Source organism: Andrena cerasifolii, chromosome 1 (assembly GCF_050908995.1).
Source record: "Andrena cerasifolii isolate SP2316 chromosome 1, iyAndCera1_principal, whole genome shotgun sequence".
NCBI classification, from domain to species: domain Eukaryota; kingdom Metazoa; phylum Arthropoda; class Insecta; order Hymenoptera; family Andrenidae; genus Andrena; species Andrena cerasifolii.
The window spans coordinates 17,056,607-17,071,529 of NC_135118.1; the positions used below are offsets into that span (position 1 = coordinate 17,056,607).

Consider the following 14,923-nt stretch of genomic DNA (forward strand, 5'->3'; position numbering starts at 1 on the left):
GTCAGCCCCACTACTGTCTCCCGAGACACGCTATGAAAAACGGTATTCCCATCTATGAGACGATGGTCCGTGGCGCGGACCACGGGACCACAGCGCCACTGAACGCCACGTTGCTGTGACCGTTCTGTTAGTGATTGACACGTTTAAATTTCAGACTTCTATTGTAATAAATATTTCTTCGACTTTTACATTAATAATAATGCTAATGTGAATATAATATTACGAACAATATTCATAAACTACAAATAAATAGCACTATGGAATTCCTTTCCCACATAGCACAGACGTCTAAAAGACGTCAATCATACGTCCCCCAGATAGCACACGTTGTCTATAAGCCGTCTTCAGACGTCTTGAAAGTATGAAAGACGACTTATCGACTTCGTGTGCTATTTGGGATGAGAGCGAGAATGGGGTTAATTTGAGGTAGCGTTCCCAATTACGCCCAAATCGCCTGCAACGCCCGTGGTTTCCATTACACGTCGCGACCGCGCAGGCGATTTGGGCGTAAGTGGAACGCACCCTATGTATGATTTTCAGGATCGATCTTTTGCTTTCAACGATTAAGCGATCTCATAAAAGATCGATTCTTAAGATCAATCCGATCCTTATCCAGGATCGGCATTGATTGCCGCCAGTTACTATTTAGTTGCTACGCGCAGTGTCGATGTCGCCAAAGAGTGCGGGTGTTCTGCACGGCGCTGGTGGGGGGAGAGATGTAGATATTTTCTTTAGATTAGAGCTTTAGTAGGTAATAATTCCACACTACCCCGGCGCCTCCTTGGGAGGGCTTCGACGCCAAACGCTGGGGTGACTTTCGAAGGTTTCTCCACGTTATACAAAAAGAGCATAGTAGGATAGAAGGAAACATTGCACCGAAGATCGAACTGCTTGTGGAAAGCAGTACAATTTTCGCTGTGTGTTAGCACAGACGTGAACTATTTATAAAAGTTGGCTATGGAATAAAGTCGAAGTATTTGAAATTTGAACATCGAATCGTTTGAAGTTATAAAACACAGGTGCACTTTGCGTACTTATATAGGTGTTTCTCTCATTAGCAATTATTTTTTACTTCGTTTTAGATCCTCAGTCACCTATCTGAAAGGGACCATCTTTTTCCGTGTTAGTCTGTAATCTCTATCAATGCTATTAATGTAATATGTATATATATAATGATCTTTATAATCGTGATGACGAATGAAGAGTATAGATATAATGGTTACTAACGAAATGTTTTTAACTTGAAATGAGACAATTAAAATGTGATTAATTACTGAAATAATTGAAATTAACTGATTTTTGTTTCTTGTGACTATTATTAAGTATAACGTATTTTTTACTTTTAGTTTTATTTAATTACAGGTTCATTGTAATCAACCTCATACGGTTTAATATTTTTACGCATAACAGTAGAGCGTGACTTATTCGAACCCCGATTAACCGAACTACTTCTTTCTAATACTTTTTCGAACCAGTGTAGCGGTACCGATTGATTGATTGACTTTTGCGTAATATAAATTAACGCAATTTCTTATAATTATAAACTGTGTAAAGTACACGCAAATTCGAATTTCCGAACCACCTGGATCCCAAGCAGTTCGGATAATTGACGCACTACTGTAGTACATACCTATCGTTAATTTAACGAATAATTATTATTAATTATACAATTTAGGAAATTCGATTAATAAGTCGAAATAATTCGACAATGAACGTAGATTCCCTTTATTCCAAATTTTACATAGCTTTCAGTTTAAAAATCATGCATCACAGAATCAATTTTTGTACCATGTAGGAAAATATTTAAAAAAATATAGAAAATGAGTTGATAAATGCAAAATTTACTGTTTTTCATTTTGTTTACTTTCTATACATATTAAGGAAACAGTACTTACTACTTTTATGAAACAGTAAAAATTCTTTCACAATATATATTATTTACAATATTTAAGATTCTAATAAGACAATAATAGTCTAGAATTAATATCCCTTCTAGAACTGATAAAGAGACAAGCCAATACTTAACATAATAGTGTAGGGTGTACCATTCATAAAGAATTAAAAAGAAATTAACAGACATCATTTCGTAGTGAATAAGAATATTAAGTTTATACATTGAATGTATAAAGTTAGAAATTTACTAACTTTTTTAATGGCTAAATTACCAGAACGTTTTTGAAGCATGTACAAATTCACCTATATTACAATAATAATAATTACAGTTATATCTACATATGGGCATTATTTAGATATATTTCTACTAGATATATTACAATATTCAAGGTAAAAGATTGGTAAAAGATGTAATAAATAACAATTTCATGTTATAAGTTACATGCTTAATCCTCGTCTGTACTTTTCTGGTATACTGCGCCAAATTTACTCATATACTTACGTACAAAATCTTTAGCTTTATGTTTGACATTTTCGTTACACTGTAATTCGTCGACACTTTTACAATGTTTTAATTCTTTTGCGAGGACAAAATGTGTCAGCTAAAACAGAAAAGATTTTTGGCAAATAAAATTTGGCGTCTGCGTAGAAATGAATCCCGCCGCTTTTTATATTTGTTCACAACCATACCTTTCTAGCGAGATGTTTAAAATCTTCTGTGTTAGTTATTCTACCTTGTTTACAATCATTTTTTCTATATGGATTCAAAAAATGGACCATAACATTTGCCATATTTATCCTAAAAGTATCCTTAATTTTCCTTTCCGACATGGTAGACAAATCCGTGGAAGGTGCTTGTAATTTATTCAAACTGTGACGTGAATGTGATTTAGATTTGTTACTACGTCTGTGTTTTCGTATTTTTTCAACATGCTCTTTAAATTTCGCTCTTTCCTTTTGACGGCGTAACTTTTCCTTTATTCCTTTATGCGTTTTATGGTCAATACGATCCTCTTCTCGACGCGGCTGCAAAATATATAAATACATATGCAACAATACGCATAATCATTCATTATGACTGAAAGAAGAAAAATGGAGAGTGAAAATGCAACATACGCTGATGATTCTTTCTTGAACTAATCCCTCTCTTCTTTTTTTCCCTTCTGGAAATAGTCCTGGATTTCCAGTTGGATTATGAATACCACTTTTCTTAGATGTAATGTGCTTAGAACCATCCAATGATTTTTCTACTAAAGTGTTACTCGAATCAATCTCTTCACTTTTCGGATCCTCGTTGTTATCCTCCTCGATATCTTCGTCGTCTTCATTCGATGAACTAGATTCCTCGCTGGATTCGGAAGTGGATGATGAATCTGGTTGAACTCCAATATGATCTGGCGGGGGTGGTAACCATTGCGATACTCGCTCTTTCACGTGATAGTAATATGTTCTGCCCCTAGCGTCCGTTGCACTTTTCCATTTAGGCGGCAAATCTATAGGTTGAGCTTCTGGTTGCGATTGTTTAAATGGCTTCGCAGAAAACTGCTGCTCCGGTTGTTTTTCAATATGATCATAAAGAGATTGAGTTTGAATTGTAATAGGAGGAGTTCCACCATGGACCAAATTATTCGACACTGACAATTGACCTTCAGAATATTGTTGGTGACAATGAGGTAGCAATGAATAAGCTGTTGTAGTTTGATTGAAGGCAGGTGTTTGACTTAACGTGTACACTACAGGGGGTACACCTGAAGGTATGCTACTTGACATACCAGGTGATATTTCAGAAGAGATTGATGGTGGTAGAACATGCGAACTTTGTGGTGCTATCCCAGATTGAGAGTGACCAGGTACCGACTGAGGTCCTCCTACATATACCGCGGCGCATTGTTGACTTATTTCTCCATCTATAATAGTATGTATTGAACTAAACAATATAACACGCAGTGGCGGATTTAACGGGTGGCCGATGAGCAGTTGTCGTCTGGTCCCCTGCCCGGAACGCCACCCAGGGCCCCATTTTTAAAAAAAAATATGATTTCATCCAAACACTACTTGTTTTTGTTTCTCATAATTTTCATACGACACGCGCGTAAATTTATTTGTAATTCTGTTATGTAGAGGGGTGTTCCAGAACGTTTGCCACTTGGGCCTTTTTCCTTAAATCCCCCACTGATAATACGATTTATAATAAATAAACAATATAAACGCAAGAAATTACTACCTTGTGTGGGATAATGTTGCCACTGTCCAAGTGATGGATTATAAAAAACGGGATACCCTGTTTGTGGGTCTACCATAGCAGTCGTGTGCGGATCTATACCTAATGCTAAACATCTGGTTTCATGATCTTGCCATGACTCTTGCTGCTGGCGACGCTGTCGCTCTTCTTCTTCTTTAGCAACTTTCAAGGCAAATAATTGTCTACGTTCGTACTTTGTCATACGTGGAATTGGAACTAAGCTACTTCTTTCTTCTATTCTTTTATCCTTTGTACGAGTGTACTCAGATTCTGGAGATTCTCGGCCTCGCCGTCTATCGCCGCGTTTTTCCACTTCGTTTCTTCCATATCGATCAGATCTGTGTCTATAAAATAATATCACCGTATTTTAGTCATAAACTATAAGATATCTATTTGCTTATTTATTTGTATTTATACCTATCATACGACGTCCCTCTTTTTTCCACCTTCTCCAATTCTTCTTTGTATCCACGGTCTACAAAACCAGGCGTATGAAATCAATGGAAATTACAAAATTGTACATCATATTAATAAATAATTCAATGCCATTACCTGCTTCTCTCTCGTGTTCTTTCATTTGCTCAATTCTTTCCTTTTTCGGTATTCGAAAAACTTCTTTTAAATTTGACCACTCTACTAAAAGATTCGAAGCTAATTCAGGGATAAGATTTTGATCTGGATTGTCTGATTTCATTTCGTTGATTGCTAGACAACTTTCAATATTGTTCTCGTGTTTGTCCACATCATTTAACTGGTAGTAGCATTTCTTTTCATTACTATCATAATTGACTTGCAATTCTTCACAATTTGATTTTGATTTTCCTTGATCGTCTTCTGGGGAATCTCCATTTAGAGAGAAATACAGTCGTTTTGACCATTTCTCAACTACATTATAGATTTTACTGTCCATTAACATCGTTTTATTGGGAATCGGAAGTGTATTTAAAGTCTTAAGAACTTCTAGCCGAAATTGTTGTGCTTCATCGGAATCGTTTGTAGAAATATCCATAACATAGCTCCAAATTAAACGTAAACCATGATAATCCAAAAATAATCTCCGACATGGCTGCTCTCCGCTTTGTATAAGGCGTAAAAGACGTGTCCTATGTTCCAACTCTCTACTACGTACCATTAATCGACTTAACGTCAATGTGTGAGCCCTATTTTTCAAACCACCTGAACACAATTTATCTATTTCTTCTTCCAACTGAAATAATAAATAAAGAAGGGCAATAAGTAGAGTTTAGAGCGAGCGAGAGAGAGAAAGAGAGAGAGAGTTTAGAACTTTAAAATTTGTACATTATCCAAAACTTACATCTTCATCTTCCATATAGTCAGTCTGTTTCTTTTCGCCCTTCTTCTTTCTCATATCTTTCTCGCGTTTCTCTTTCTTCTCAGTTTTTTCTTTTTCCTCTTCGGGTGTATCGCCAATCCAACCACGACAATTAGGAGCTTCGCAAAAACATTTCTGCGCCTCTTTACTGAATGTACAACATTCGTGGCATAAATAACAGAATTGTTACACTTTTATATATATATTAAAATACTAGCTACCATACCCATAACGTTGAAAGTGGTAATCAAATGTAATTTCTTCACCAGCGGCTATGAATTTCTTATTAAAAAAGCCTATACGCAATTCGCCATTAACAGTCCACTGTACACATTACAAAATTTATGAAAGTGAAAACATATACTTTTGAAATGTTATTATTCTTAATGGAACTTACTTTCTGTGTTTCCGAATTTGGATCACAACTATGATTTATAAATCGTGAAACATTTCCTTTCATAGTAGCATCGATGATTTGATCAGACTTCAATGCCATAAAGTAATAATGTCTATTCTTGTCCTTTGAATATTCTTTTGCCCTACGTCGAAAATCTTTCGGATCAACTACTTCACCTACGTATTCCATTATAAATTCTCCCCTATTAAACATTGAATTTATTAACAGGTTATTATGAATTGTTTTATTATACGTACTTCGATTACATGCGAAAGTACTTACGCTAATAGATCAATAATGGCGCGTAAGCCGAAACCTTTCTTTTCTGTTCTAAATACTTCGCACTTTGCATATTCACAATTTTGAAATCTTTTGTTTGTACAGCGATCACCTACTACACATCGAGGTCCACTAAAATTTGTATAATAGCCATAATATTAGCCATGTTGTTCATTTTTCATATGTTATATGTATGTAATCTAAATGTACTTATATAACATAGGATATGTACCATTCAATCATAAGAAGTCTATTGAGGCAGTCTTCTCCACAACCTAATTCTCCTCTTTCAATTTCTTCTTCTGTTAAAAAACAATCGCATACCATTCGTTTAGTCTCCTTATTTGTGTACCTGGAAAAAAGTAGTATTACTGCACGTATTAAACTTTTCCAAGCATAACTTTGTTTATATTACTTACCTTTCTGTGAGATATAAATTTTCACGCAAATATTCAAACTGACTCAATCTCTCCTCCATTTCTCTGTCTTCTGTCTCAGATACCATAGGCAATGCAATTTTTCCACCAACTGATTTTGGAATTTGTACAACAACGCCACTGTTAGCTGCCACTGATGGTTCCGCTACTTGTTCCATTTCTATGTTAGATTGAATATTTGCAGTTGATAGTATAGATCCAGATCCAGAATCCGAAGAGCCGACGTCTGTTAGGATTCCAGATACAGACTTAAACATTAAAGATGATCCTGATTCGGACACATTTGAAGATACAATCCCAAATGTAGATCCAATTGTTGACGCACAACCAAATGCAGTATTTGATCCACCCATTTCAAGCTCGCTAGATCTCCGCCAACGAGATTTCACTTTAACAGGTTTAGAAGAGTCTGAATCGTAGCCTGTAGTATTGCAAGTAGTTGCTTGTGGCATAAATGGGTCAAATGTATTTGTTGTCTTGTTAATATTATTCTCTTTATTTGATTGTGGCTCAAGTGGATTATCTAGTTTTACTTCTTGAGCAATAGGACCAGAATTATTAGATACTTTGTCCCGTTCTTGATGAATGCTAGATTTTGAAGCATCTATATTAGGTTTTGTAACTAACCCACGCCCTCGGGACCTATGAAATAATATTAAAAGATTTTCAGTGTGTAAGTGAAGAATATATTTAACTTATTTTAATTCTACCTGTTAATTGTTTTGTTCATTTCTCAATATCAGAATACCCACCTTTGCTTCATTAAACCTATCGATCTAATTCTACTGCTTCTTCTAACACCAGAACTATTCGATCCACTTTCTGAACCTGTTGTATCGGTACTACCACTTCGGCTTCTAAATTCAATCTTTTTATCAATGTCGTTTGAATTATTATTACACTTTGCATCAAGTTCTGTTAGCTTACAGTTACTCATAGATAACAATGTGTCGTTACTGTTCTCACTGCTACTAGATAATTTTGTATCTTCACCATCAATTTTATTGTCTGCTTCACTATCGCCGTATAACAATTCATTGACCTGTGGTAAATGTATAACTTTCCGCTGAATGCCGACCTTCTTATCTTGTAAAACTTTTGATTTTAATGAATGCTGATGTATGCACTCCATTTTATCATCACAGGAAATAGATTTGTTCTCTTCCGTTGTAGTTTTATCTGTACTATCGAGTTGAGAAGCCGAATTATCTGGTTGATGCAATTGTTCTATTTTATCTAATATCGATGAACTGCTTTCGTCATCAATACTCATTGGCATCACTTGTTCTATATTACTAACAATTTGTAACGGAGACATTACATCTTCCGCATTAGATAAATCATTAACTAACTTTTGTATCTCTTTCGACGACTCGCTAATTTGCATATCTGCTAATTTGTTGTCTATTCTGCAAAATCCATCATCTTTAGACAAAATTTCTTGTGACTGTTTCGCGTACAAGTCTGCTGTATTATTAGATGTGTCTTTACCATAAGTATACAATTTTTCCAAATCAGATGATTTATCATTTTTATCATCAGAACTCATTGGCACGTCTATACACAAAGCTGGTATGAAGTTCTCCGCTTCCGTTCTATGTAGATCACAAATATCCTTCTCTACAGCGTAGTATTCGCTGTTGGATGTACTTCTTGCGTCACAAGCCATTACCATGGATTCTAAACAATCTTCGTTTTGTATCACAGTCAATTCAACAAAATTTTTTCTCTCTAACGACGGGTTACTTATTACTAGTACCTCATTTACCATCGCATCGCTTTCTTGTCTAAAACTATAAGTGTTATTTTTAATGTCTTCTTTAACCTCCATTTCTTCGCAAATTATGGTTTCTTCTACCACATCTTCTGGCCATATTTCAATGTCAGCGGAGTCAGGCTCAGTTACGATTTCTTTACTGGGAGTACCAACGACTACTTGTTGAACGTCTTCGGGACTAAGTTTTTCAGATCGATCGATCGCGGCGTCTATTCCGTCTTGGCTATCACTTTCGCTGGCATCTCTTTTGTATTGCGACGACGAATACGAACTCTCTTCGTTAATTATATGTACATTACTATTCGATACATTCTTATGCTTGTTATATTTCCTTAAAGAATTTTGATTCTTTTTCGGAAGTACTTGATTCGGGTATTCTGCAGTACTTTTAGTGTCTTCTGAATCATTGACATAAGATACTTGTGAAATATCTCCATTAACCTTTTTCTCTTCTAATTGTTTTTTGGCTATTTGTCTACTAGATTTTCGGACAGGTACATACTTAAGGGATGACTTCACAGAAGCTTTCATTTCAGTTTTACGTCTGCGTGCCATTTTCATTCCATGCAATCATCTAATCTGAAATATTTAGGAAAAATAACAGCTCTTTCAATAATAGAACTTTTAACGAATCCAATCAGTTTCAATTGTATTGTACTATTGCAGCACGGCATAATATTCAAATAATGTAGGATTCAGAATATTCGTACACTTGAAATTTAATCGCAATATGACTGAAAGTATCTAAAGTCTCACTTCGGTAATATTACGTTATCAAATGTCCATGGCATTCAGTTCTCAATGCGTGAGAAAAATTGTTTTATATAAATAAAAGAGTTGGAGTTAAAGGCAAAGATGTTGGTGTAAGAAACTATTACTATTTGATTTACTATCGTTTTTTATTCTGAAAAGAAAAACTAATTTAATAACGAAGACTATATGCCATATTAATTTGCAATTGGAAGACCTGAACCTCATTGAATTATGCTCCAAAATTCGCAGTTTTCGCGAAGACCATAAAAAGACAAATTTCTAACCAATGCTAGTTTATTGTTTTAGTGAATTTTATATTGCAATGTTCAACGCTACATAGGTTCTTTACAATTGTCAGAACAGTGTGAAACACAATATCTTTGCGAGTCTTTTCCCAAAGCATGTATTTTACTCCGATATATTAAAGAAGATTATACAATGTAAGAGGTGAAGGCAGCGAGTCTTACCATATGACTTTACAGTTGTGTTCTGTAAATTCGTGATAATCATTGTTTGATATCTCATGTATATTTCCGAATAAACATTGTTTTCATTTTTTAGATTTCCTGAAGAAACACAAATGCAAACTGCTTATTATACATCATCGCGAATATCGATTGAGTTGATTGAAATTAGATGATTTTGTACGTTACTACAAAGTTTTGGCGGTTGAATAAATGTACAATTCTGCATTACACACTGATAGGAGTTTTCATCACTATAGGTATCCTTTCCAATCTTGATTGTTTCACTTTGCATACATCACCTTCGACACAAATAGAACGAGAATCCTATTATAATTAACACTTATAAAGTCAACTTAGAATTTGTTTGGACAAATATTAATCACCTGAATGAACTTAACATGGAGAAGTGTAAAGGATGCGTGGTACTTAATTGATAAACTGTATGCTCAAACGTATACATACACTCGGCTCAAAAATATCGTGCCGTGCCACAACCATAAACTACATGGAGGAGAAGGTACCCCCTCCTACGTGGGTCTCTAACTTCACGCGATTGGCGATGCGCGAGCTACGTGCGCATAAAATTATTATGCCGACGACCGCTCGATGGCGTGGATCGAAGATACGTTGCTCTATCGATAATTTATGATTAACTCGCCAGGACTGGGAAAATTTTACTTAAGGTGAAAATAAGAAATGTTATTTCAGCCTCTTATGTATAGTAATGTTATTTGAAGTTAAATAAAATATCGATTTATTTCGCATAGAATATTTATGATATTTATGAAGCATAGCAAAATCATACTAAACTGCTCGAGGCAGTTTGACAGAAACTTATTTAAGGTGTCATGAAATAACTAGGCTTATGAACAGAACATACCACAACTATCATATATGATATTCGTAATTCATTAGAGCGAGTTGCGTATAAAAGTGGAATGGTGTGGTGTATGATAAGGCAGTGGCAAGACCACAAAAAGTAAATGAATATTAACTGCCGACATTACCATACACTTGCCACTTCATTTTTATGTACCTAAATCTTGAGCATGAATGCTTACTCTTATATTTGTACTAGTTTTTTAGCCTGTCTTCGCCAGGCATTATAATATAAATGTATGATAAATGTTACAGTTAGATTTTAATAACCTGTACTGCTTTATGCAATTATAATTCCGTATGTTTAAAATGTAAAACAAACATGTAAATTAAAGCTAAACGTGAGATATATGTACCCTCATAAAGCGCAAAAATCTAGTAAACACAAAAATTGAAGTCAAAATTAAGGCTTTAATGGAGGGTCTCGTAAACTTGAACGACGAAGAACTCCTTGACTCTATAAATTTACTGGAGCTACCTGACAGCAATGTGAACAATGTAATATCAGAATGTTCAAATTGTTATAAAAATAAGACATACAGTGGAATGTAATTGACAAAATTTGAATATTTGTTGTCATAACGATGTACGTAGTATTCACTTTTTCTCCATCCCATTAAGCTGTCGACGGCATAATAATTTCATGCACAGCCAATCACATGAAGAGACTGCAATGTTGCTTTCAAGTAAAAAATTCAAAGGACCTGAAGGACGCACTAGGGGGACTTAAAATAAGGATGCTAGGGTTGAAGCAAAAGACTGCAAAACGGAAGGGATACCGCCTGTTTCAGCCATCTTGGTAGCAAGGTCGCGCAGAAAAACGTACGATGTAAACAGCGTGCGGTGGAAATGACGTGTGGTCAAACTATTCCGCGAGGGGGAATAACCAATCAGCGCCAAGATAAGACCCGAAACGGTGGCGCCGTCAAGCCAAGCCAGGCCAACAAGCGTCGCCGCGGAATCGGTTGTCGACGTTGGTTGGCTGCGGCCTCACTTGCCTTGGCTAGCTTGGATTGGCGGTGGTCACGTCGGAACGTCAAACCAATTAACGCCAAAATGGGAAACGAAACGGCGCCACCGTCAAGTCAAACCAAGCAAAAGCAAGTGACGCCACGCTTTCGAATTCGTACACTATTTTTGTAGACGCTACGCAATACGTTTCTGAATTGTGCCGTTTTTTAGACTTGTCCAGTGTTTTATTAAAGTTCTAATATGAGCGAAGAATCAGGTAAGACAAATGTTTAATACTTTTGCCTCAGTATAATTTTAGAAATGAGCATTTCTTGAAAAATTAAAGTATCTTTTTGCACAAGGATATGCTAAACATTAGGTTCTTTACTTTCATCTTTTAATATTTATTCTTTTCAATTCTTTTAGCATTGTTGCGCTGAGGTGTTTCTTCTTTGCCCATTCCGGTTTCTGATATTAGAAATGTACTAATAATGGTTATTTTATACAGGTATTGATACTACTGTTGCTGGAACCAGCCATGGAGCTATTACAAGCTCAGATACAGAAACTGATTCAAGTAAGATATATCTTTAATTTAACTTTCTTTTTTCAATGATTATTTTATTAAAATTGTTTTTTAATAGTTTATGAATAATACTTAGTATTTTATGACTAGGGAGTGCTGACAGCTTCATCTGTTCCCCTGCCAAGAAACCAAAAAGAGCAAAGAGATTAAACAGGAAACCATTCAAACAAGCATTTTGCAAAGCTTGGCTAAAGGACCCACAGTTCCAATTGTGGCTTCAAGCAACTGAGGATCCGTACCACGTCAAGTGTATAATTTGCTGCAAATATCTAAAAGCTGGCAAAACTTATCTGCAACAGCACGCCAACACTACGACGCATAGCGTGAACATGAAACGGAAGGCAGGAGCAGCAATTTCTGTACCCAGCGATGCAGCTACTATAAGCATTGACACCAGTGTTGCTGGACCTAGCGATGCAGCTATTAGAAGCTCGGATACAGAGACTGATTCAAGTAAGATATATCTTTAATTAAACTTTTGTTTTTACTTTCTCTTTTCAATGATTATTTTATTGAAATTTTTTTTCAATATTGTATGAATAGGCAGTGACACCACTTTCGTTGTCTCTGCTGCAAAGAAAGTAAGGAGCCAGAGGCAAGCATTTCGCCAAGCTTGGTTGGAGGACCCAAAGTTCGAATTGTGGCTTGAACCAGTTGAGGACAACCCGTATAAGGCAAGGTGCAGAGTTTGCTCCAAATTTCTTACAGCAAACACAACGAACCTAAACATGCATATAAACAGCGGAGAGCATTACATGAACATTGTACATAAAAAAGAGGCACTAAGTACAGGTGAATGGAATTTTGCGCAGCAAATAAAGATGGCAGAAATAAGAATATGCTTGGATGCAGTAGAGCATAACAGATCATTTGAATCATACTGCCATTTTATTGAAATGCTAAAGAAGGCATTGCCAAGCCCAGATATACTCCAACACATATCATTAAACGAAAATAAAATGAAAGCTATTGTGAAGAATGATATAAATAAGTCCATGATTGCAGAGAGCAGAGAAAGATTACAGGGCAAATTCGTTTCCGATATACATAAAATAGATGTGGAGAAGGAAGATAATTTATTGGCGCTGGAAACAATGTATCCAGAATTGAACTGCCTAAACACGCTAAGTGAAATTGAAAAACGTAACGGCGAAGGAGACAATGAAAAGATTACAAAATTTGATCAATCCGCCTTCCAAGATATCGTAAAAAATATGCCGTTCGATAAAATATTTTTAGATTCATTAGATTTTTTAAACCCGGTTATAGCTTTAGATCTTAATAGACATCGGAAGGACCATTTAAACAGTATTTTAAAGAAATTTAAATCAAAACAATTTAATGAAGCGGATGTAGAAAATGAGTGGCGTTCAGTGGCATGTTTTTCGGCAGATGAGGATAAAGAAGAATTACTGGCACTCAATGCTGCTCAATTCTGGCACCACATTAGCAGCATTCAAAATGTTGCAGACGGTTCCTACAACTTCAAAAATATATCACAACTAGCACGGTTGTGCTTGTCGCTGCCCCATTCAGACGCTGACGTGGAATGATATTTTTCCCTTGTAACAAATGTAAAAACTATAGTCGAAATAGATTGAAGCCAGACACGGTAGCTGCGTTAAACAGAATTTTGTAATATAATTTATGTATATTTTGTAAATACTACATAAAGAAATACGTTTATTCGTAACATTAATTATAACATTGCTTGAATTTAGCATAATTAGTGCATACGTAAATAATATTTCCATATTATTTTGTGTTTTCTTTTACATCTCATCAATATTCCATATATCCGCGTGCTTCACAGGTACTTAATTACCGATTAGTACCACAATTTATATTAGTGGCGGGATAAGCATGTGACGTCAGCTTCGCGGATTGGCGCTTTGGCGTTGACTGGTTATTCCCCCTCCGCGAAATAGTTTGACCATCCTGTAATTTCCGCCCCACGCTCACATTCCGCATGGCCATTTCTGAAGGTATAGGGCAGGTAGTGTCGGTTTGTGTATTATGCCGTGCTGAATGTGTTAAGTACATACAACATTTCTTAAATGTAAGAAGGGTAAATAAAAACACAATATATTTAATTTCCAGAAAATATAACAAGTTTACTGTATAATAGTTTACTTGACTTGTTGGTTTTGTTTTCATAAATATAGGTAATGGCATTGCAATTGTACACACTACTGTACAATACTTTTCCAACAAGTATCGATACCGATCTCAACGTGTATGGGACTCTTACATAAACATCTGTAGATTAATACTTTTGTGTTCGACTTTCCCGATTCGTTATGACCCAGATAGCACGAAGACGGCTTAAAGACGTCCACGAACGTCCAGAAGACGCCTTAAACAGGTCCTAAAAACGTCCATTTTCACAAATCAGGCCGACAGGCGTTCGGACCTAAAATGGATGTAAATTGGACGTCTTTAAGACGTCCTGTGCTATCTGGGGATATCTCATTCAATTTTTCTCTGTTGTGTGACAATTATGATACCTGTGTGTCTTATTCTATGTACCCTCCACGAGTGCGGTAGGTAAACGAACACATGCGGCCGATTGAAAAACATTCGACCAGAAATACTGCGAATAGAACGGAAGCCACCGTAGGTAAGTACTTATGACACGTGTTCCCGCTTTCTTGGGGCATTTCGTCATGAAACAAAAGAAAATACATTAGTTTTAGCGGAAAACGTTCACATTGGCCGCGCATCGAAGCGCGTGGCAGCAGCCAGCGTCATTAATGTAACATTTACCATGGTAACGGAATATAGTAGCGGAAGGAGCCTAAGCTTCGGAGCTTAGCTAGGATATGCCTGGTATATGGCATATAAGCTCTCGTTTAGACTATCTTTACGAAATCTTGTATTAGAAGAGTTCCCAAAACGAATGTCAAGTATGTGAAGTGGGTAACTTGCC

The 14,923-nt window shown here is 36.0% G+C and overlaps 2 protein-coding genes across 5 annotated transcripts; one reads left to right on the forward strand and one right to left on the reverse strand.

Annotated features, from left to right (window-relative positions):
• Positions 1-1,701: 1,701 nt before the first annotated feature.
• On the reverse strand, positions 1,702-10,113 carry Set2 (SET domain containing 2). 4 transcript variants are annotated; one of them, XM_076809799.1, is made up of 17 exons: positions 9,962-10,113; positions 9,760-9,877; positions 9,579-9,677; positions 7,334-8,937; positions 6,564-7,223; positions 6,377-6,496; positions 6,148-6,276; positions 5,866-6,067; positions 5,695-5,792; positions 5,451-5,616; positions 4,688-5,342; positions 4,553-4,610; positions 4,118-4,479; positions 3,666-3,800; positions 3,010-3,539; positions 2,584-2,919; positions 1,702-2,495 (listed from the first exon to the last, which is right to left on the reverse strand). In XM_076809799.1, the coding sequence occupies exons 4-17, from the start codon at positions 8,917-8,919 to the stop codon at positions 2,340-2,342; spliced, it is 5,193 nt and encodes a 1,730-aa protein (XP_076665914.1). In that variant the 5' UTR covers positions 8,920-8,937; positions 9,579-9,677; positions 9,760-9,877; positions 9,962-10,113; the 3' UTR covers positions 1,702-2,339. The 4 variants fall into 4 exon arrangements, with proteins under 4 accessions (XP_076665914.1, XP_076665906.1, XP_076665896.1 ...); XM_076809791.1 differs by having other exon boundaries at positions 3,010-3,800; positions 9,808-9,877; XM_076809781.1 differs by having other exon boundaries at positions 3,010-3,800; positions 9,765-9,877.
• A 1,279-nt stretch (positions 10,114-11,392) lies between these two features.
• LOC143368074 (uncharacterized) lies at positions 11,393-13,804 on the forward strand. Its single transcript, XM_076810450.1, has 4 exons — positions 11,393-11,685; positions 11,917-11,985; positions 12,085-12,447; positions 12,538-13,804. Exons 1-4 carry the CDS (start codon positions 11,670-11,672, stop codon positions 13,545-13,547), a joined length of 1,458 nt encoding a protein of 485 aa, XP_076666565.1. The 5' UTR covers positions 11,393-11,669; the 3' UTR covers positions 13,548-13,804.
• The last annotated feature ends 1,119 nt before the right edge of the window (positions 13,805-14,923 follow it).

Bases quoted from the DNA above. Each gene is read 5' to 3' on its own strand.
- Set2 (XM_076809791.1), bottom strand. From the start codon at position 8,919: ATGAAAATGGCACGCAGACGTAAAACTGAAATGAAAGCTTCTGTGAAG. The intron at 6,497-6,563 runs GTAAGTAATATA...ACTTTTTTCCAG, and splicing joins AATTTATATCTCACAGAAAG to GTACACAAATAAGGAGACTA. The intron at 2,920-3,009 runs GTATGTTGCATT...TATATTTTGCAG, and splicing joins TTCAAGAAAGAATCATCAGC to CCGCGTCGAGAAGAGGATCG.
- LOC143368074 (XM_076810450.1), top strand. The intron at 11,986-12,084 runs GTAAGATATATC...TTTTATGACTAG, and splicing joins AGATACAGAAACTGATTCAA to GGAGTGCTGACAGCTTCATC. The intron at 12,448-12,537 runs GTAAGATATATC...TTGTATGAATAG, and splicing joins GGATACAGAGACTGATTCAA to GCAGTGACACCACTTTCGTT.